General features: G+C 34.8%; 1 protein-coding gene across 6 annotated transcripts in view; it reads right to left on the minus strand.

The window, feature by feature from the left end:
• Window positions 1-13,762, minus strand: part of CadN (Cadherin-N) — a 108,096-nt gene that overhangs the window by 67,689 nt on the left and 26,645 nt on the right. For 2 of the 6 annotated variants that reach the window (XM_043420811.1, XM_043420810.1), the window contains exons 3-10: window positions 12,246-12,254; window positions 11,865-12,056; window positions 10,796-11,042; window positions 9,652-9,871; window positions 8,785-9,061; window positions 6,942-7,537; window positions 5,437-5,583; window positions 4,886-5,077 (exon numbers count right to left, since the gene is read on the minus strand). In XM_043420811.1, the coding sequence (XP_043276746.1) occupies window positions 4,886-5,077; window positions 5,437-5,583; window positions 6,942-7,537; window positions 8,785-9,061; window positions 9,652-9,871; window positions 10,796-11,042; window positions 11,865-12,056; window positions 12,246-12,254 (1,880 nt within the window). Of the gene's footprint in view, window positions 1-4,885; window positions 5,078-5,436; window positions 5,584-6,941; window positions 7,538-8,784; window positions 9,062-9,651; window positions 9,872-10,795; window positions 11,043-11,864; window positions 12,057-12,245; window positions 12,255-12,531; window positions 12,603-13,762 lie in introns of all 6 variants that reach the window. The other 4 variants (XM_043420809.1, XM_043420808.1, XM_043420814.1 and 1 more) reach the window with 3 other exon arrangements.

The raw sequence follows: 13,762 nt of genomic DNA on the forward strand, positions 1-13,762 counted from the left end.
ATTCAATGAGATTTGAAGGCGTTCATTGGAACAAGCTTTTTCCAGAATTCTACAGCTTCGTAGACTTTGTGCTTTATTTATTTCTTGCCCTTTTGAAAATACACTTTTAACAATGATCCTAAGAAGAGTCTCACTCCGAGAAATTTTACAAGACTTTGACAATTGATTTGCCGAGTTTTACCAAAGTTTACCCGAGTCAATCAATTAGCACCTTCTCGTTTTTCACTCGTAAGGAAAAAAAAAACAGTTACAAAGACCGACTGAAAGATTTGAGCGATATGAACCGTTCATGGGGCCAATGAGAAGGCAGTGCTCGAGAAAATATCAAAGACTCGCATTTTGCCAAGTTTCAATATTTTGAAAACTACAAAATTTGACAAATATCTGAAAAAAATCGTCCATGCAACATCATTTGACTGTTAAAACCGAGAACAACTTAAAAAAACGAATAATTGTCTTATTTTCATGAGACGAATTCCAGAATTTGAGAATTCTTGAACAATTTTCGTTACAAATTTCTCAACGATATGAAACTTCGTTAAATGTGTGTATGCAGAGGTAGGTATCCACATGATTTTATTTCGCCTTAAGCTTTTCGAACGACCAGCCATATTGAAACTTTCTTTTATATATACATACATACATATATGTGTATTTCTGGAACACTTAAACGGAATTAATGACATACACACGTACAGAAGAAGAAAAAGAAAAATAATATTTTTCATAAGTTTCCGCAGTACTAGTAGCGGTGATTTGCAGACGAATCATTGGATTATTGTGATGTGACGTATATAATAATAATACTGGTGCAACTGGCGATACTAATTCGATTAGCTTATATATGTAAATATATATGATTACAAAAAAATATATATATGTACATAAATCATACATAAAAACGATATTTATGTATATAAATATATTTTTCTTTCCGTCTCTTCTTTTTTCTTGTGTATGTATATATACATACATATATAGTTTCGTTTGTATTGGTGCAGCTTGCAAAATACGATCTACTGCGTATTTTTATAAGTACATATAAACAGCATATATGTAAGTAGTAATTCATGGTTTATTCATATACACAAGAATCGCTACGGCACGTTGGATACCTACGCAGCACGTTTGAATTTCGGAAAATTCGACGGCTCTTTTAGTAATCGAGAATTTTGGGTGCAGTTTTTTTTTTGGCAATCGGCAAAAGCATTTTGAATGACGAAGTTAATTCAATTGGGTGTGAAAATTTGTGACAAAAGCCGTGGAATAACCGTCGTTTGACGATTTCGTTGGTGATGTGAGTTCGTTATTTTCAATGAATTTTAAGGTACTTTTCATGTAAAGGACTCAAAATTCATGGGAGATAGGAGTTAGAAAAAATGCTGCACCATCGATCTCGATTCGATCTTAGAGTCGTCAAATCTCACAACACGGTTTTATTCTTTTGGTCGCTCGAACCTCAATTGTCCAGTGAATCCTTGAAAAATTGTTTTTCTTTTCTTTTCTCAAACGAGCAAATTCACGGTGCGCGTGAAAATTGTTGACCAAATGATACGTATTTTAAACGAGCACGAAAACGAATTGAAAAAAAGATGTCCGCAATAAGAAGCCGATTGAGACGAACGAACGATAAAAAGGAATACAAAAATTGTCGTTTCATACTGAGAGACAATATGGACACGACGAATTACGATCCACATGAAATGTTGACCGAGAAAATAAATCATTATTAAACAAACTATAAATATATAAAGTATAACGAAATAAATTATTCAACAAAAAACAATAATAAGAAACGGTTTTAAATTCAAATCGTTACACAAGACCACGCGAAACACAGAAAACTTTCCTACTTACGGGAGGATGGCTCTTTTTTTGTTCATCATCGAAATCCAAAGAAAGTAAATGGTGCAATAAACACAAAACATAAACAAATAATAATGAAAAAATTAGTGAAAATTTTTCTTTCGCTTCTGCTTAGTTCTTCATTTGTTTTTTTTTTGTTCTGTTTTTTCTTTTTTTTGCTCATACGAAAATAAGGAATGCAGGCAACACATGCAAGCAGATTATATGCATTTAAAGAGGCGTTGGGAGAACAAGGATTTGGTCGGTTCATTTTCGGTGCGGTATAGCGTTTACGGTTTTTCTAATTTTTTTCTCTCGTTGTTTGTTTCTTCTTTTCTTTTTTTTTTTTCTTATTTCGAAATTCGTCCGCGATCTTTTTTCCCCCTCATCGTCACACGCGCATCAGACATGCAGATACGCCGTGCGTGTATTGTATTCGGTCATTTGAAAAAAGGAAAAAAAAATTGAAAAATTAATAAAAAATTGTAAAAAAAAAAAACAAAAAAAAAAATACGGTATCGACAAATGTTACGAGGATCGCCTGATTCTCGAATTTTTATTCGCAACGACACTCAAAAACCGATGGACGTTTTACGCAAAATTGTTGTTCTAACCACAGTCTCGTTTGTCATTATTATATCGACGGTTTTGCAACTCGGATATGTATACATACATCTATATATGTGTATACACGTGTCAACCAATATACACATATATTTAGATATATATGTATTTATTATTATTTGGAAAAGCATAGATGTCTTTTAAAAAAATGTTCGCATCGACGTGTTTGCATCTGTTTGGTCACATACAATCGAGTATGCTGCCCCAATCACAGAATAAAAAAATGTCACACCACGAACAACTCTCTGCTTAAGATCTACACGTACACGCTCTCGATCAAAAAAATTCTCATCGTACTCGAGGTTCTTTTCTTTGTTTGATTGGTATTGTCTTTTTTTTGTTCGTTTGTTTGTTCTTGTTTTTTTTTTTTCTTTTCTTTTTTTTTTCTTTGCGACTACAACCGACAGGGCGAGGGCGGAAGATAAAAAGAATCAGAGACAGTGAGATGGACGGAGATAGATAGAGATAGAGAGAGTGAGAGAAAGGATTGTGTTTGATTGTTGGCAAATATAAAAAGAGTGGGGATTCAAATGAATTTGCCTGGTTGTTCTTTTGTGAAATCACGTTTCGGAAAGGCCGAAAGGATTGGGCGGGGAATGAGAGAGAAAGAGCACGCGGAGAGAGTAATTAGCGAGCGAAAGAGAAAAAGAGATAGAGAGAGAGAGAGAGAGAGCGAGAGCGCGAGATCCTTTCCTGTAAAGGAATCAAAAAACACATTCATATAAAATATGCAAGCATGGTCAAAAATTCGTTCACTTTTCTCTTTTTTTTTTCGTTTGTTTTTTTTGTCTCCGTATGCTTTGTATGCTTTGTTTGTTTGTTTATCTTTAAATGTATGATGCACCACAAAATGCGTAGATATATAGTTGAAGTAGACCGTACGTGGGGCTCAAAAAATGTCGTTCCCACCTGCTCCTGGAAGTTCAAAAAACATCACTTCCCTTTTGAAAAACATTCACATTAGTAGTTTCGTTTGTTTGTTTTGTTTGGCGGTTACAGACAACAAAAATGGTTATCGGTAGTTATTAGTTATTTGTTATTGGTTATTGGTTATTATTATTCGTCATGTTATTAAGGCGATAGGCTTTTAAGTCTCGTTATGTTCGATAGTTCTTTTTAGCTCGGCCTAATGTCGCTTTCTTGCTTTTTTAATAATTTATCACACAGGGGATACAAAAATTTCAGGGATTCCATCATAGAGTGTAAGTCGAGATCATTTTACCGTCCGAAATTCGCGATCTAGCGAAAAAAATTCGAAGGGTCATGAAAAAAAGCACGATTCCGATTTTTTTCCTCGTCTTTTTTCTCCATTTTTCGTCACGAATATATGAAAGACAGTGAGAGATAGAGAGAGAGAGAGAGTGAGAGAAAGAGAGACAAAAGCGATGGATTTTACCAATTACGTTTGAATATACGCAATAAAATGAATTTTTTTTTTTTTTTTTTTTTTTTAATTTTAATGCGGTATTCGCTAATTAAGCGAATTTTTTAACGCGTAATGTGAAATAGAAACGTTATAAATATATATATATACATATATACGCGGTTGTGCTATTTATATATATGTATATAAATATAATATCAAAGTGTGTATCGATTAATGATTTTTTCGCTTTTGTTTATGATAAAAAGTTAGCCCGAATTGGTTCGTTTCGATTCAGGTACTGTGAAGCATTGTTTTTTCTTGGTTTTTTTTTGCTTTTTTTTTGTTTTTTTTTTTTGTTTTTAAAGGAAATCAGGCAGAGCTAAGTATATATAATTTACCATAGTGAACACATTGTGCATTTCAACGGGAATAATAAATATTTCTATACATGTGCCGTAAAAACGAAACTCAGCTTCGTTGCAATGTATATCTATATATATATATATAGAGTTATATGGCAAAGAAAAAAATATATATATATGTATATACATTAATATAAATATATATCAAGTGTTGAGACAAAGAAATGATCGATCATACGTAATAATATTAGTATGCGGGAAAAATTTGTTGTTGTTCTTGTTATTTTTTGTTCTCTCCCGATTTAGCGAAAATACATAATAAATACGAATTCGTGGTTAATGAAACGCAAGTGAACGGAAATAGTAAAACAAAAAATGAACAAAACGTCGGCATAAGGTGTACACTCGAGTTTTAATATGATATATTGTATAGATTCTACGCAGTCTAGCCACGACCTTGGAATACAAAAGGACGTTATTCGATTAGTCTGTACAACACTAACAAGAATATTGACTCGATATTGATTTTTTTTCTTTTCATATGAAATTTTCATCATCGATTGCCCTTCACATGTATTCCAGATCGCGTAATTAATATGGATACTTATGTATATGTATTATAGCTGTTAATTGATATGCTGCTAGAAGAGATAATTATTGTAGAGAAGCATATTGAAATATAACTTACGTCGAGAGGCTTCTTTAATACGATCCAACCAGATTCCGGTTGGATTTCAAAGTAATCGAGACCCTGGTCCTTGTTCGGGGAACTCAACGAATACATTATTGCACCATTGTTATCCGCATCCTCGTCAGATGCTGACACTCTCAGTATGTTTGTTCCGGCACTCGCGTCTTGCTTCACGTTCTCGACGTATTTCTGTATGCCATATTTTTGGTCTTATTCTCGTTCGTGTTTATCGTTGTTAAATTATTAATAAAAATATTTTTGTCTAGTAGCGAATGTACAACACAGTTTTTATCCGGAATAATTTATGCTCTTGGATCAAATTTATGTAACAAAATGCTTTGATAAACTGGATGTACCATTTTTTTAAGGAATTTTAATTAGTTGGAAGAAGTAGAAAATCAATTTGGAAACAAAAGTCTTATAATTGCCCATCGATTTGAACGTAATTAAATGAATTTTTTCTTCATTTTCATCTTTACTGAACTAAATTCATCGATAACAATAGCTTAAACGAAGCAGAGAGAGGTTAGAACGAAAGCTATGCTCACCTGACGATCGAACAATGGTGGATTATCGTTCACGTCAGTTATTTCAACCGTGAAAGAACATACTCCCTCAAGCGAAGGCTCACCCTGATCGGTGGCTTTGATAGTGACGGACACGAATTTTCCATCGTCACCCTCACGATCGAAAACCTAGAAAAAACATTCTCAATTTACTCACATTTCCTTGAATTGAAAAAAAAAAAAAAAATAAAAGAAATTGAACTGTGGAAAAGATTGCTATCGTTAGTGTATAAATAAAACTACAAAAAGTGAAAGAGGGGCGCCAAGTATTAAGAGGTCGTGACCTCTTATTTGATTTTGAATATTCCCTTTTAGCAGATAATTAATTTGTACTTCCAGGTATTCAACAGTTTTTTTATGCGGTATTATTTGTTTTATGTTTGTTCCAGGAGTGGATGTTTCAATTTGGAATGTGGAACTTCTTATTTGACTTTTAGAGGTTAAGAAATGTTTTTTTAAAAATATGGTTTCACATTTTAGAGGGTTAAATTTTGGATTTCATGCACAACAAAATTGGTTTGTTTTTTAGTAATTTTTTCCTGAGTTCTATTACAGACAATTTGTGCTCTATTATTTTTTGTTTATGGGGCACTCCTCGCCAAATCGGCCACTTTTTGACCCGACCCCCTCCGATTTCATTAATTTTTTTTCTTCAATTTTTTCTCAAATTTTTCTGCGCGCCCGTTTCCGCGTAGTTCGTTTCATTAAAAACTCACTGTACCGATATTCAAATGCTCATAATTCTTGCAAAAATGCACCTAGTGCGATGTTTTTTAAAAATTTTTTCGTTTTGCAATGCACTTTCGGTAAACAAACACAACAAGCACAACAACGATTGCTTCGCATGTTTTTTTTTTTCATTTTAAAGCAAAAAATACCAATTTTCAAGCTGATTACCTGTATTGATTCTTTTCAAAAACATTTCTCAAAAACTTTGATAAATTTAAGAACTTTTATAGCTGCTCCCATCGTGGGGAAATGCTTCGCATTCTATTTTTTGGAATTATAAATTTCTTTTTTGTTCGATTTTTACTCAAAACTTTTTTCCACTATTCAATTTAATGCTCAATCGAACTTTCCAGTTCGTTTTTTTCGTACGTTATTCACTTATTCATGACTAAATGTTATTTTTAAACGATTAATTCTATAGATCCGAACAAAAACTATGAATTTAATTATTCCTTCCAAGGGTCTGGCAAGAAGAAGAAGAAGTAAATGTCATTAAATATGGAACCTTGAGCTCGGCATTGAGCATTTTTCTCATCGCTTTAAAACGTTTTGTAATTCTATGAGTTACAATATCTAAAGTTATTAGAAATCCCCATTTATTCTCTTTCTTTGATGATTTCTTTCTTCGATCAATCATAGGAGTTTCATGTCCGGCATGTTTAGTACGAAAAAGTCATTTACGATTCGCAATAAAAATGAAAAAAACTCTTTGTTCACTTAAAGTGCTTGATCGTTGATTTATTGATGGAAAATTTTACCTTATTGGTCAGAACTTGACCGGTTTCTTCATCGACCGTAAACTTTGTTCCTTTTTGATTAGGCTGTTGCACGATCGAGTATTTGACCTGTCCATTGACGCCCTTGTCCTCATCGGTCGCTTGGACTTTTATAACCGTGCTTCCATTTGGTGCACCTTCTTCAACTTTGGGCGAGTATTTTGCGCAGTCTTTGAATACCGGTTTGTTGTCATTGACGTCGGTTATGAAAACAACAACGACCGCTGTACTCGTATGAATGTTTTTGTTACCGTCCGGACAACAAGCACCATCGTCGAGAGCCGTTACGTTCAATTCATACTTGTCACGATCGAGGGTTATCGCATCGCCATGCAAACGTATAACGCCGGTTACTTCCTCAATAACAAACTGTCCGGACTTTGTTTTGTCACCGACGAATCCGAAGCGCACATTGTCGCCGTCTTTGTCCGATGCAACGACCGTCGTAACGAGAGTATTCGGTCCAGCGTTCTCGTCAACATTCGGCGTATAAACCTGTTGCGAAAACTTTGGCTCCTCGTCGTTTTTGTTTTTCGTGTATATCCGAACGGTCGCCGTTCCCGTTTTTGATGGATCTCCTAAAAATGTGAAGTTGCTCGTTGAGTTATTAATATTATTCGAACATTTAGAATAAAGTAATTTTGGAAAATCGTTCCAATAAACCGTCGGCTGGCAATCATTTCAATAAAATCATTATCAATGGTGGTCAAGACCTAACATTGCAACACGAAAAGACCAAGTAATCAGTGTAAAAAATGGACCATCTCTCGTCAGATATACAAACTTTCGTTGCCAACACCGAGGGAAGCCTTTGAAATCTGAAGGTTTTTGTTGAGGCCAATTAAATCTAGTTGGATGACTATTTATTGTTAACCCGTACCACACTGGTGCAAATTTGCACCCACGAAAATTTCAAGTGTCTACAACTTCTAAATTCCTTTCTTCAATTTAGCCATTTTTCTATAATGAAACTTTATTTTTCACTTTTTTAATAATTGTAACCGATTACTGAGGAATCGTTACCCCTAAAAAGTCTCGTTGTAGGATTGATTCCATACATTGATGCATGAAATAAAAAGTTTTGAAAAGTCCAATTGCAAATTTGCACCAGTGCGGTGAGTGTGACCTCAAAGGGAAGTGTCTACGGTTGAATCACCGGATTATTTTTAGTACGTTGTTATGGAACAACGATACATCTGAATCAAAGAAGCAAAGTATCTCAACAGTGCAACGATTTTATTCATTATTTCTGTAGTCCTTAATAACCCTATCTTCGAATATCTCTTCGCAATAAAAAAACTAAATAGAAATTATTTACGGATAAAATAATTTATCGATACAGAAGTAATGAATAGCAATTGCGAACTGCGCTGAGAAAAAAAAGCCATTGTAACAACGAAATGTGGCATTAAGGGGTGCCAATGAAATACATGATCATCACAAGGTTAAACATAATTAAACGTCATAGTTTTAGATCAAACTACAGATTCATTCTCTTCGAAAACATTGCAGTTAAATGAAAAAAACTCTTCCAATAACATCAATTTTTATTGAATCGATAATTTTTTTTTCTCAGTGTGTGAGTACTTCTGTAAACTTCTAATCGTCTGGATCAAGAATTTTTTGTAGTAATACTAAATAGTAAGTCCTTACATTTTGAAAGGACGAGTTTAACGATATTTGTAAATTTCGGATTAAAAAATTCGAAAAAAAACTGGTTCGACGTTGACAAACTACGGTTGAGTTTAAAATTGTTTGTTTTTGGTTGCAAAAACTTTTGTCGGTTAAAATAATAGATACGTTTAGAATTATAAACGAAATTCACCTCTGTCTTTAGCCGTGACAACGAATTCATAATAAGCGTTGTTGTTATCGGCATCCAATTGTTTGTTATTGACTATTAGACCACTGGAATCGACGCTAAAATGATCGTCCGAGACGAGATATTCGATGTCAGCATTTGCGCCAGAATCAGAGTCGGTTGCTTTGACTTTTAAAATACTTGTGCCCAATGGTATGTCCTCGTCGACATTGTGGGCTTGGTAATCCGGCAATTCAAACTTGGGAGCATTGTCATTGACATCGGACACCCGAATGGTTAACTGTGAAAACAGAGCAGGGTGCATAGATATGTTAATCCGTATTCAAAGCTCCGAACTCGGTGCGATATTTCCTGAATCCTGACACCGCATGATGAGACATTTCATTGATGTACATTTGTTCATGTGTCAATAGATTCATTCACTTATTTATTTTGGTAAATAGGGACTTTGAAAACTTTAATAAAAATTTCATTTAAAAACAATTTATGGGAAGTGACGTGCATTGCTCAATTGCTTTGAAGATCCGAGTCAAAGAGGAAAATAAAACTGGAAATATGAGTAGCTCAGTGCTTTTTGGTAAGTAAATTTTTTATTTGCTAACTTTTTGTAAACTTTTGCATGTCTTTTGTGCTGAAATAACGAGCCTTTCGAGCCAACGGAATTTTTATTCGAATGGTCAAAAGCTGCCAAAAATTGATATTGATATTTTCGAATTTCCCTTCTTAAATAATATTTAAATAAACATGGCAAAATATTTAAAGGAAACATGACAAAGAAAAACGATGAGTTTACTCCCACTCTGGAAATTTCGATACGATTAGAAAAAATTTCGTTTCAGTTCCATCGAGTTCCGATTTTGTCAAACTCACTTCAACGTTCGTTGAAAATCCACCGGAATCCTCGGTAGCAGTGACGATCAAAGAATAGACGTGGGGCTGTCGAACATCCTCAAAGTCCAATTCTTTAGCGAGTTTAACGATTCCAGAAGTTGAGCCGATATTGAAGGTTCCCGCTGCTCCGGGTCCTTGAGCTTTGAGCGTGTAATGAATTGCACGATCAGCGAAAGATTTAGCTTTCACCGAAATAATGCTGTTGGGAAAATGAAAACAAATTATTTATCGATAGAGAGCCACGTGATTTTATCAATTTCAAAATGCCCATCTTCGAAAACACTGTAACAGCTCGTGAAGCTTCAAACGAAGGCTTTTTCTCGTTACTTTTTTTCAGAGCATAGTCAGCCCAATGATTTAGAGCTCTCAATATTTATTGTTGAGTTTTTCAAGGACCAGTTTTTCGTGTAAACAATTTTAAAATCGACAAAAATTCGTCACTTATTTTCAGATTTTTAACTGCAACAGTTTATTCGTAAAAACCGTTTGATAAATGTTATGACGTCATAAATCGGCATATTCGCGTATATAAGCCAGGGCTCGTGCTCGCTTCTCTTTTACATTCTCGTTTTTTTCTTTTAATACTTGGCGTCGAGCCGCTACCATATGTCTCTTGATAATTGAATTGAAATCGACTCAAGTCGTATTTTTTTTTTTTCAAATTCTCAACAATTTTCATTGAAGATGCAAGCATCTTTGAACTTCACATTCCATTTGCTCAATAATGAATAAGGAGAAATACGCTATCCATATTCGAAGGTTGAAACACACAGAATGGAATGTTTGTTCATTCAGAAGGTCCTCGAAATTAACTTTTAAAAGTTCTTTAACTTTTGCCACTTTTGCCCTAATTCAATATCGTTGGACAAGGACAGCTGCATTTGCCATGAATAGTGAAGCTTCGAAAAACTCTCTTCTGCACAGCGATCGGTGCCCGAGCTGCTGTTTGTTTGCACCCGCCCAAATATTGACTCGGAAGTATTGCAGCACAACTTGGAAAGATCACCAAAGTCAGGCAGCGATCGCTCACCCATGGCAATCTCAACGACTAATATGCGGCATTTTTTTCATCAAAAATTGAACACGAATGAAGTTTGATGAAAAATAAAAAGGTTCAACTCACTCAGAATCTTTTTTCTGATTTTCAGGTATTTCCGTGACGTAAGAGGTGAGATAAAATTGCGGTGCTCTTTTTCCACCAACGATTGACAATCGTTCCTCGGGGGTTGACTGGTAATGCTTCTCGTCGATTCTGCCATTCTGGTCTTCGGCCTTTACATAAAGCACGTACTCCATGTCCAATTGGAAAATGTCAGCACCTCGGGTTCGTACGACCCCTGATCTTTCGTCAACTTCGAATCTTCCGCCGGCTAAAAAAGTATTTGGGGATGAATTATTGCTCGGAAACCTTGACCATCGGACAGTTATAAAAATAAACAAAATTTCAATGACAAATTGGAATATCGGCCAGTCTTTTTCGCGAGTAGAAACATCGCTTGACGAGTGAACATGGAGCGTTGACTTATTTTCGTCAAAGACGACGATAAATGTTTGAATCATTTCTTTAACACGAGTTTCGGGATTAAGTTCAAAAGTATGTTTGCCTTAAGGAAGTTGAGGCATTAGAATGAAAATGATGTCACCGCTTTTAAACCGATTGCATCTTATAAAGTGAAGTGTAAAAAAAAATCAGTTAAATTTTCAGACAGTTTAGGAGCGTCGTTGCTGAGAAAAATCAATAACAATTTGGGCCAAATAACATGTAATCTTATGGAAGTCAAGACACATTCAGTGATATCTCCGTTAAAAATGATGCTAAAAATATGAAATTTTTTGGGCAACACGAGCAAGGCTTGCCGAATAATGTCAATTTTTTTCAGATTTATTAGGAGATTTGCTGAGATTATATTAATAATAATCTGTTTTCCGTGCAGTTTTTTGAGGCTAGGATCGTCACTGTTCGTGTTTTCGACTGAGCTTTCACCAGTTTTTCGTCTTTTTTTTTCCCAACTTTTCTTTAAAGTGTACGCAACATTGCCAAACTGTAAACTGGCCTAACTTTTGAAAGGTACAGGTCATCACCTTTGGGTAAAAAAAATGACTGTACAGCCTCAACTTCCTTAAAACAAGATGGAAAGTAAAATTTTTATTGACGTTGAAATGGAATGGATTTCTGTTGCAAGGGCACTTACTTCGGTCTCGTACAATAAAATAATGAATATTGTGATCGGTGTCCGGGTCTCTGGCTTGGAGTGTGAACACGTGAGTGTTTTGAGGTGCATTGAGCTGGACAACCGCTTGCATGGGCAACGGTTTGTTGATAAAATAAGGTGGCTCGTCGTTGACGTCTTTGACGTTAATGATGACTCGTTGATTGTCGGTATCTAGAATCGAGAGGATCTTAAGCAAGTGATGAAAAAAATAAAAAATTTTCTAGTTTTGTAGTTATGCTATGTCATCACAAGTTATTATTCTATTACAAAGCGTTTGCGTATCTAGGCATGAGCGTTTCGTGAACGTGGAGCGCTGAGAGATATTTAATAAGCCTATGAAACTTGTCTCTTGCTACTTACATTGAAGCCCTTTGGAAGCCAATGAAATGGAAAAAGAGAAAATAGTGAATTAATAGAATCTTCAAGTGACGTTCGACCAGCAAGTTTTTAAATCCATTTTCCCTCTAATCAATATGCGTTATGCGAAGGAGAGAAAGTGATACGAAGAACGAAAAACGATCAAGACCTCCATCTATGTGAATGGCTTAATGAACGAAAGCGACGAATTCAAGGAAAATAATAAAAATAAAAGACGACATTTGTTTCAAACGAAGCTACGAAAGGCTGGCAAAAATAAAAATTGTACCATGATACCATTGAATAGACAGGGGTATCCGGGTGGATATCCCGTGCACCACCCTTTCGGTGGAGCACGTCCTACACCAAGAAAATTCGAATAAATCCGATTGGAATTCAATTACGATGGTTCCAAAAAAAAATGTAACAGAGCTTTTACGTTTTTTGGACATGGACGATGTTACATCGATCTGATCAGGGCTCACTTCCTTTTTCTTTTTTATTCGTTTCAAACCACTTTTATCAACGATTTTTCTCTTGTGGTATTCAGTACAGACTATTTGGGGTAAAACTTGCAGTAAATCTCAAATTATGCAGGAAATTTGGCGACTTCTAAACGTTTTAAGGAGAGGCCCTGCTTTAGAAAGTCAAAAAATCGATTGTTTACGGGAATGTTTTAGGATGGACGGAAATAACTCACCACAGCGAACTTTTTGGTATGGTTTCAAGGATATTTCGAGGGTACGAAAACATTTTTTTAATTTGAGAAATACTAATTTGTACATGGTTTATGCGCAAAGTCTAATTGTCGAAGTTTCTCAGCTGCGTACAATGTCGAGATCGTAATTGTTGTCTGGATAAAAAATTCCAATTTTCTTTCCATTTTTATATATTTTTTTTCCATGTGCACCTATAAAGACCCGAAAATATTGCGAAATTCTATATTTTTAGCGACTTTGAAAAAAACACTTCTAAAAAAGAAGAATATTACTTGAACGTGCTGGAAATATAAAATTTCGCAATTTTTTCGAGTTTTTATCTTTCGATTTTGCACACAAACGATGTACAAATTAGTTTTTCATACACTGAAAAAAATGTTGTTTTTATGCTCTTGAAATATCCTTGAAACCACACGAAAAGTTCGCTACGGTGAGTTATTTCCGTCTTTCCTAAAAACATTCTCGAAAACAATCGTTTTTTTTGACTTTCTAAAACAGGACCCCCTTAATACAGAAAGGAGATTCTTTGAAAAATTAAATAAGAATGAGAAAGTGATCAAATCGTGATTCAAGGAGCATCAAAAAGTTTTGATTCAAGTCACAAATTCTTGTCGCGAAGTGAAAGTCTTTTTTTTTCTCAACCGGAGTTATACTGAGCAGTAAAAATCAGCTCTGGTTAAAATCAACTCCATGATCGGGAATGATGATTTGATTTTGAACAAAAATGCTAAGATATTTTTTCAGATTGATGAAACTCCGTCCACTTATCAGAGATATTCTCAAAGTAAAGGAAAAAAACTT

Source organism: Venturia canescens, chromosome 5, assembly GCF_019457755.1.
Source record: "Venturia canescens isolate UGA chromosome 5, ASM1945775v1, whole genome shotgun sequence".
Lineage (NCBI taxonomy): Eukaryota > Metazoa > Arthropoda > Insecta > Hymenoptera > Ichneumonidae > Venturia > Venturia canescens.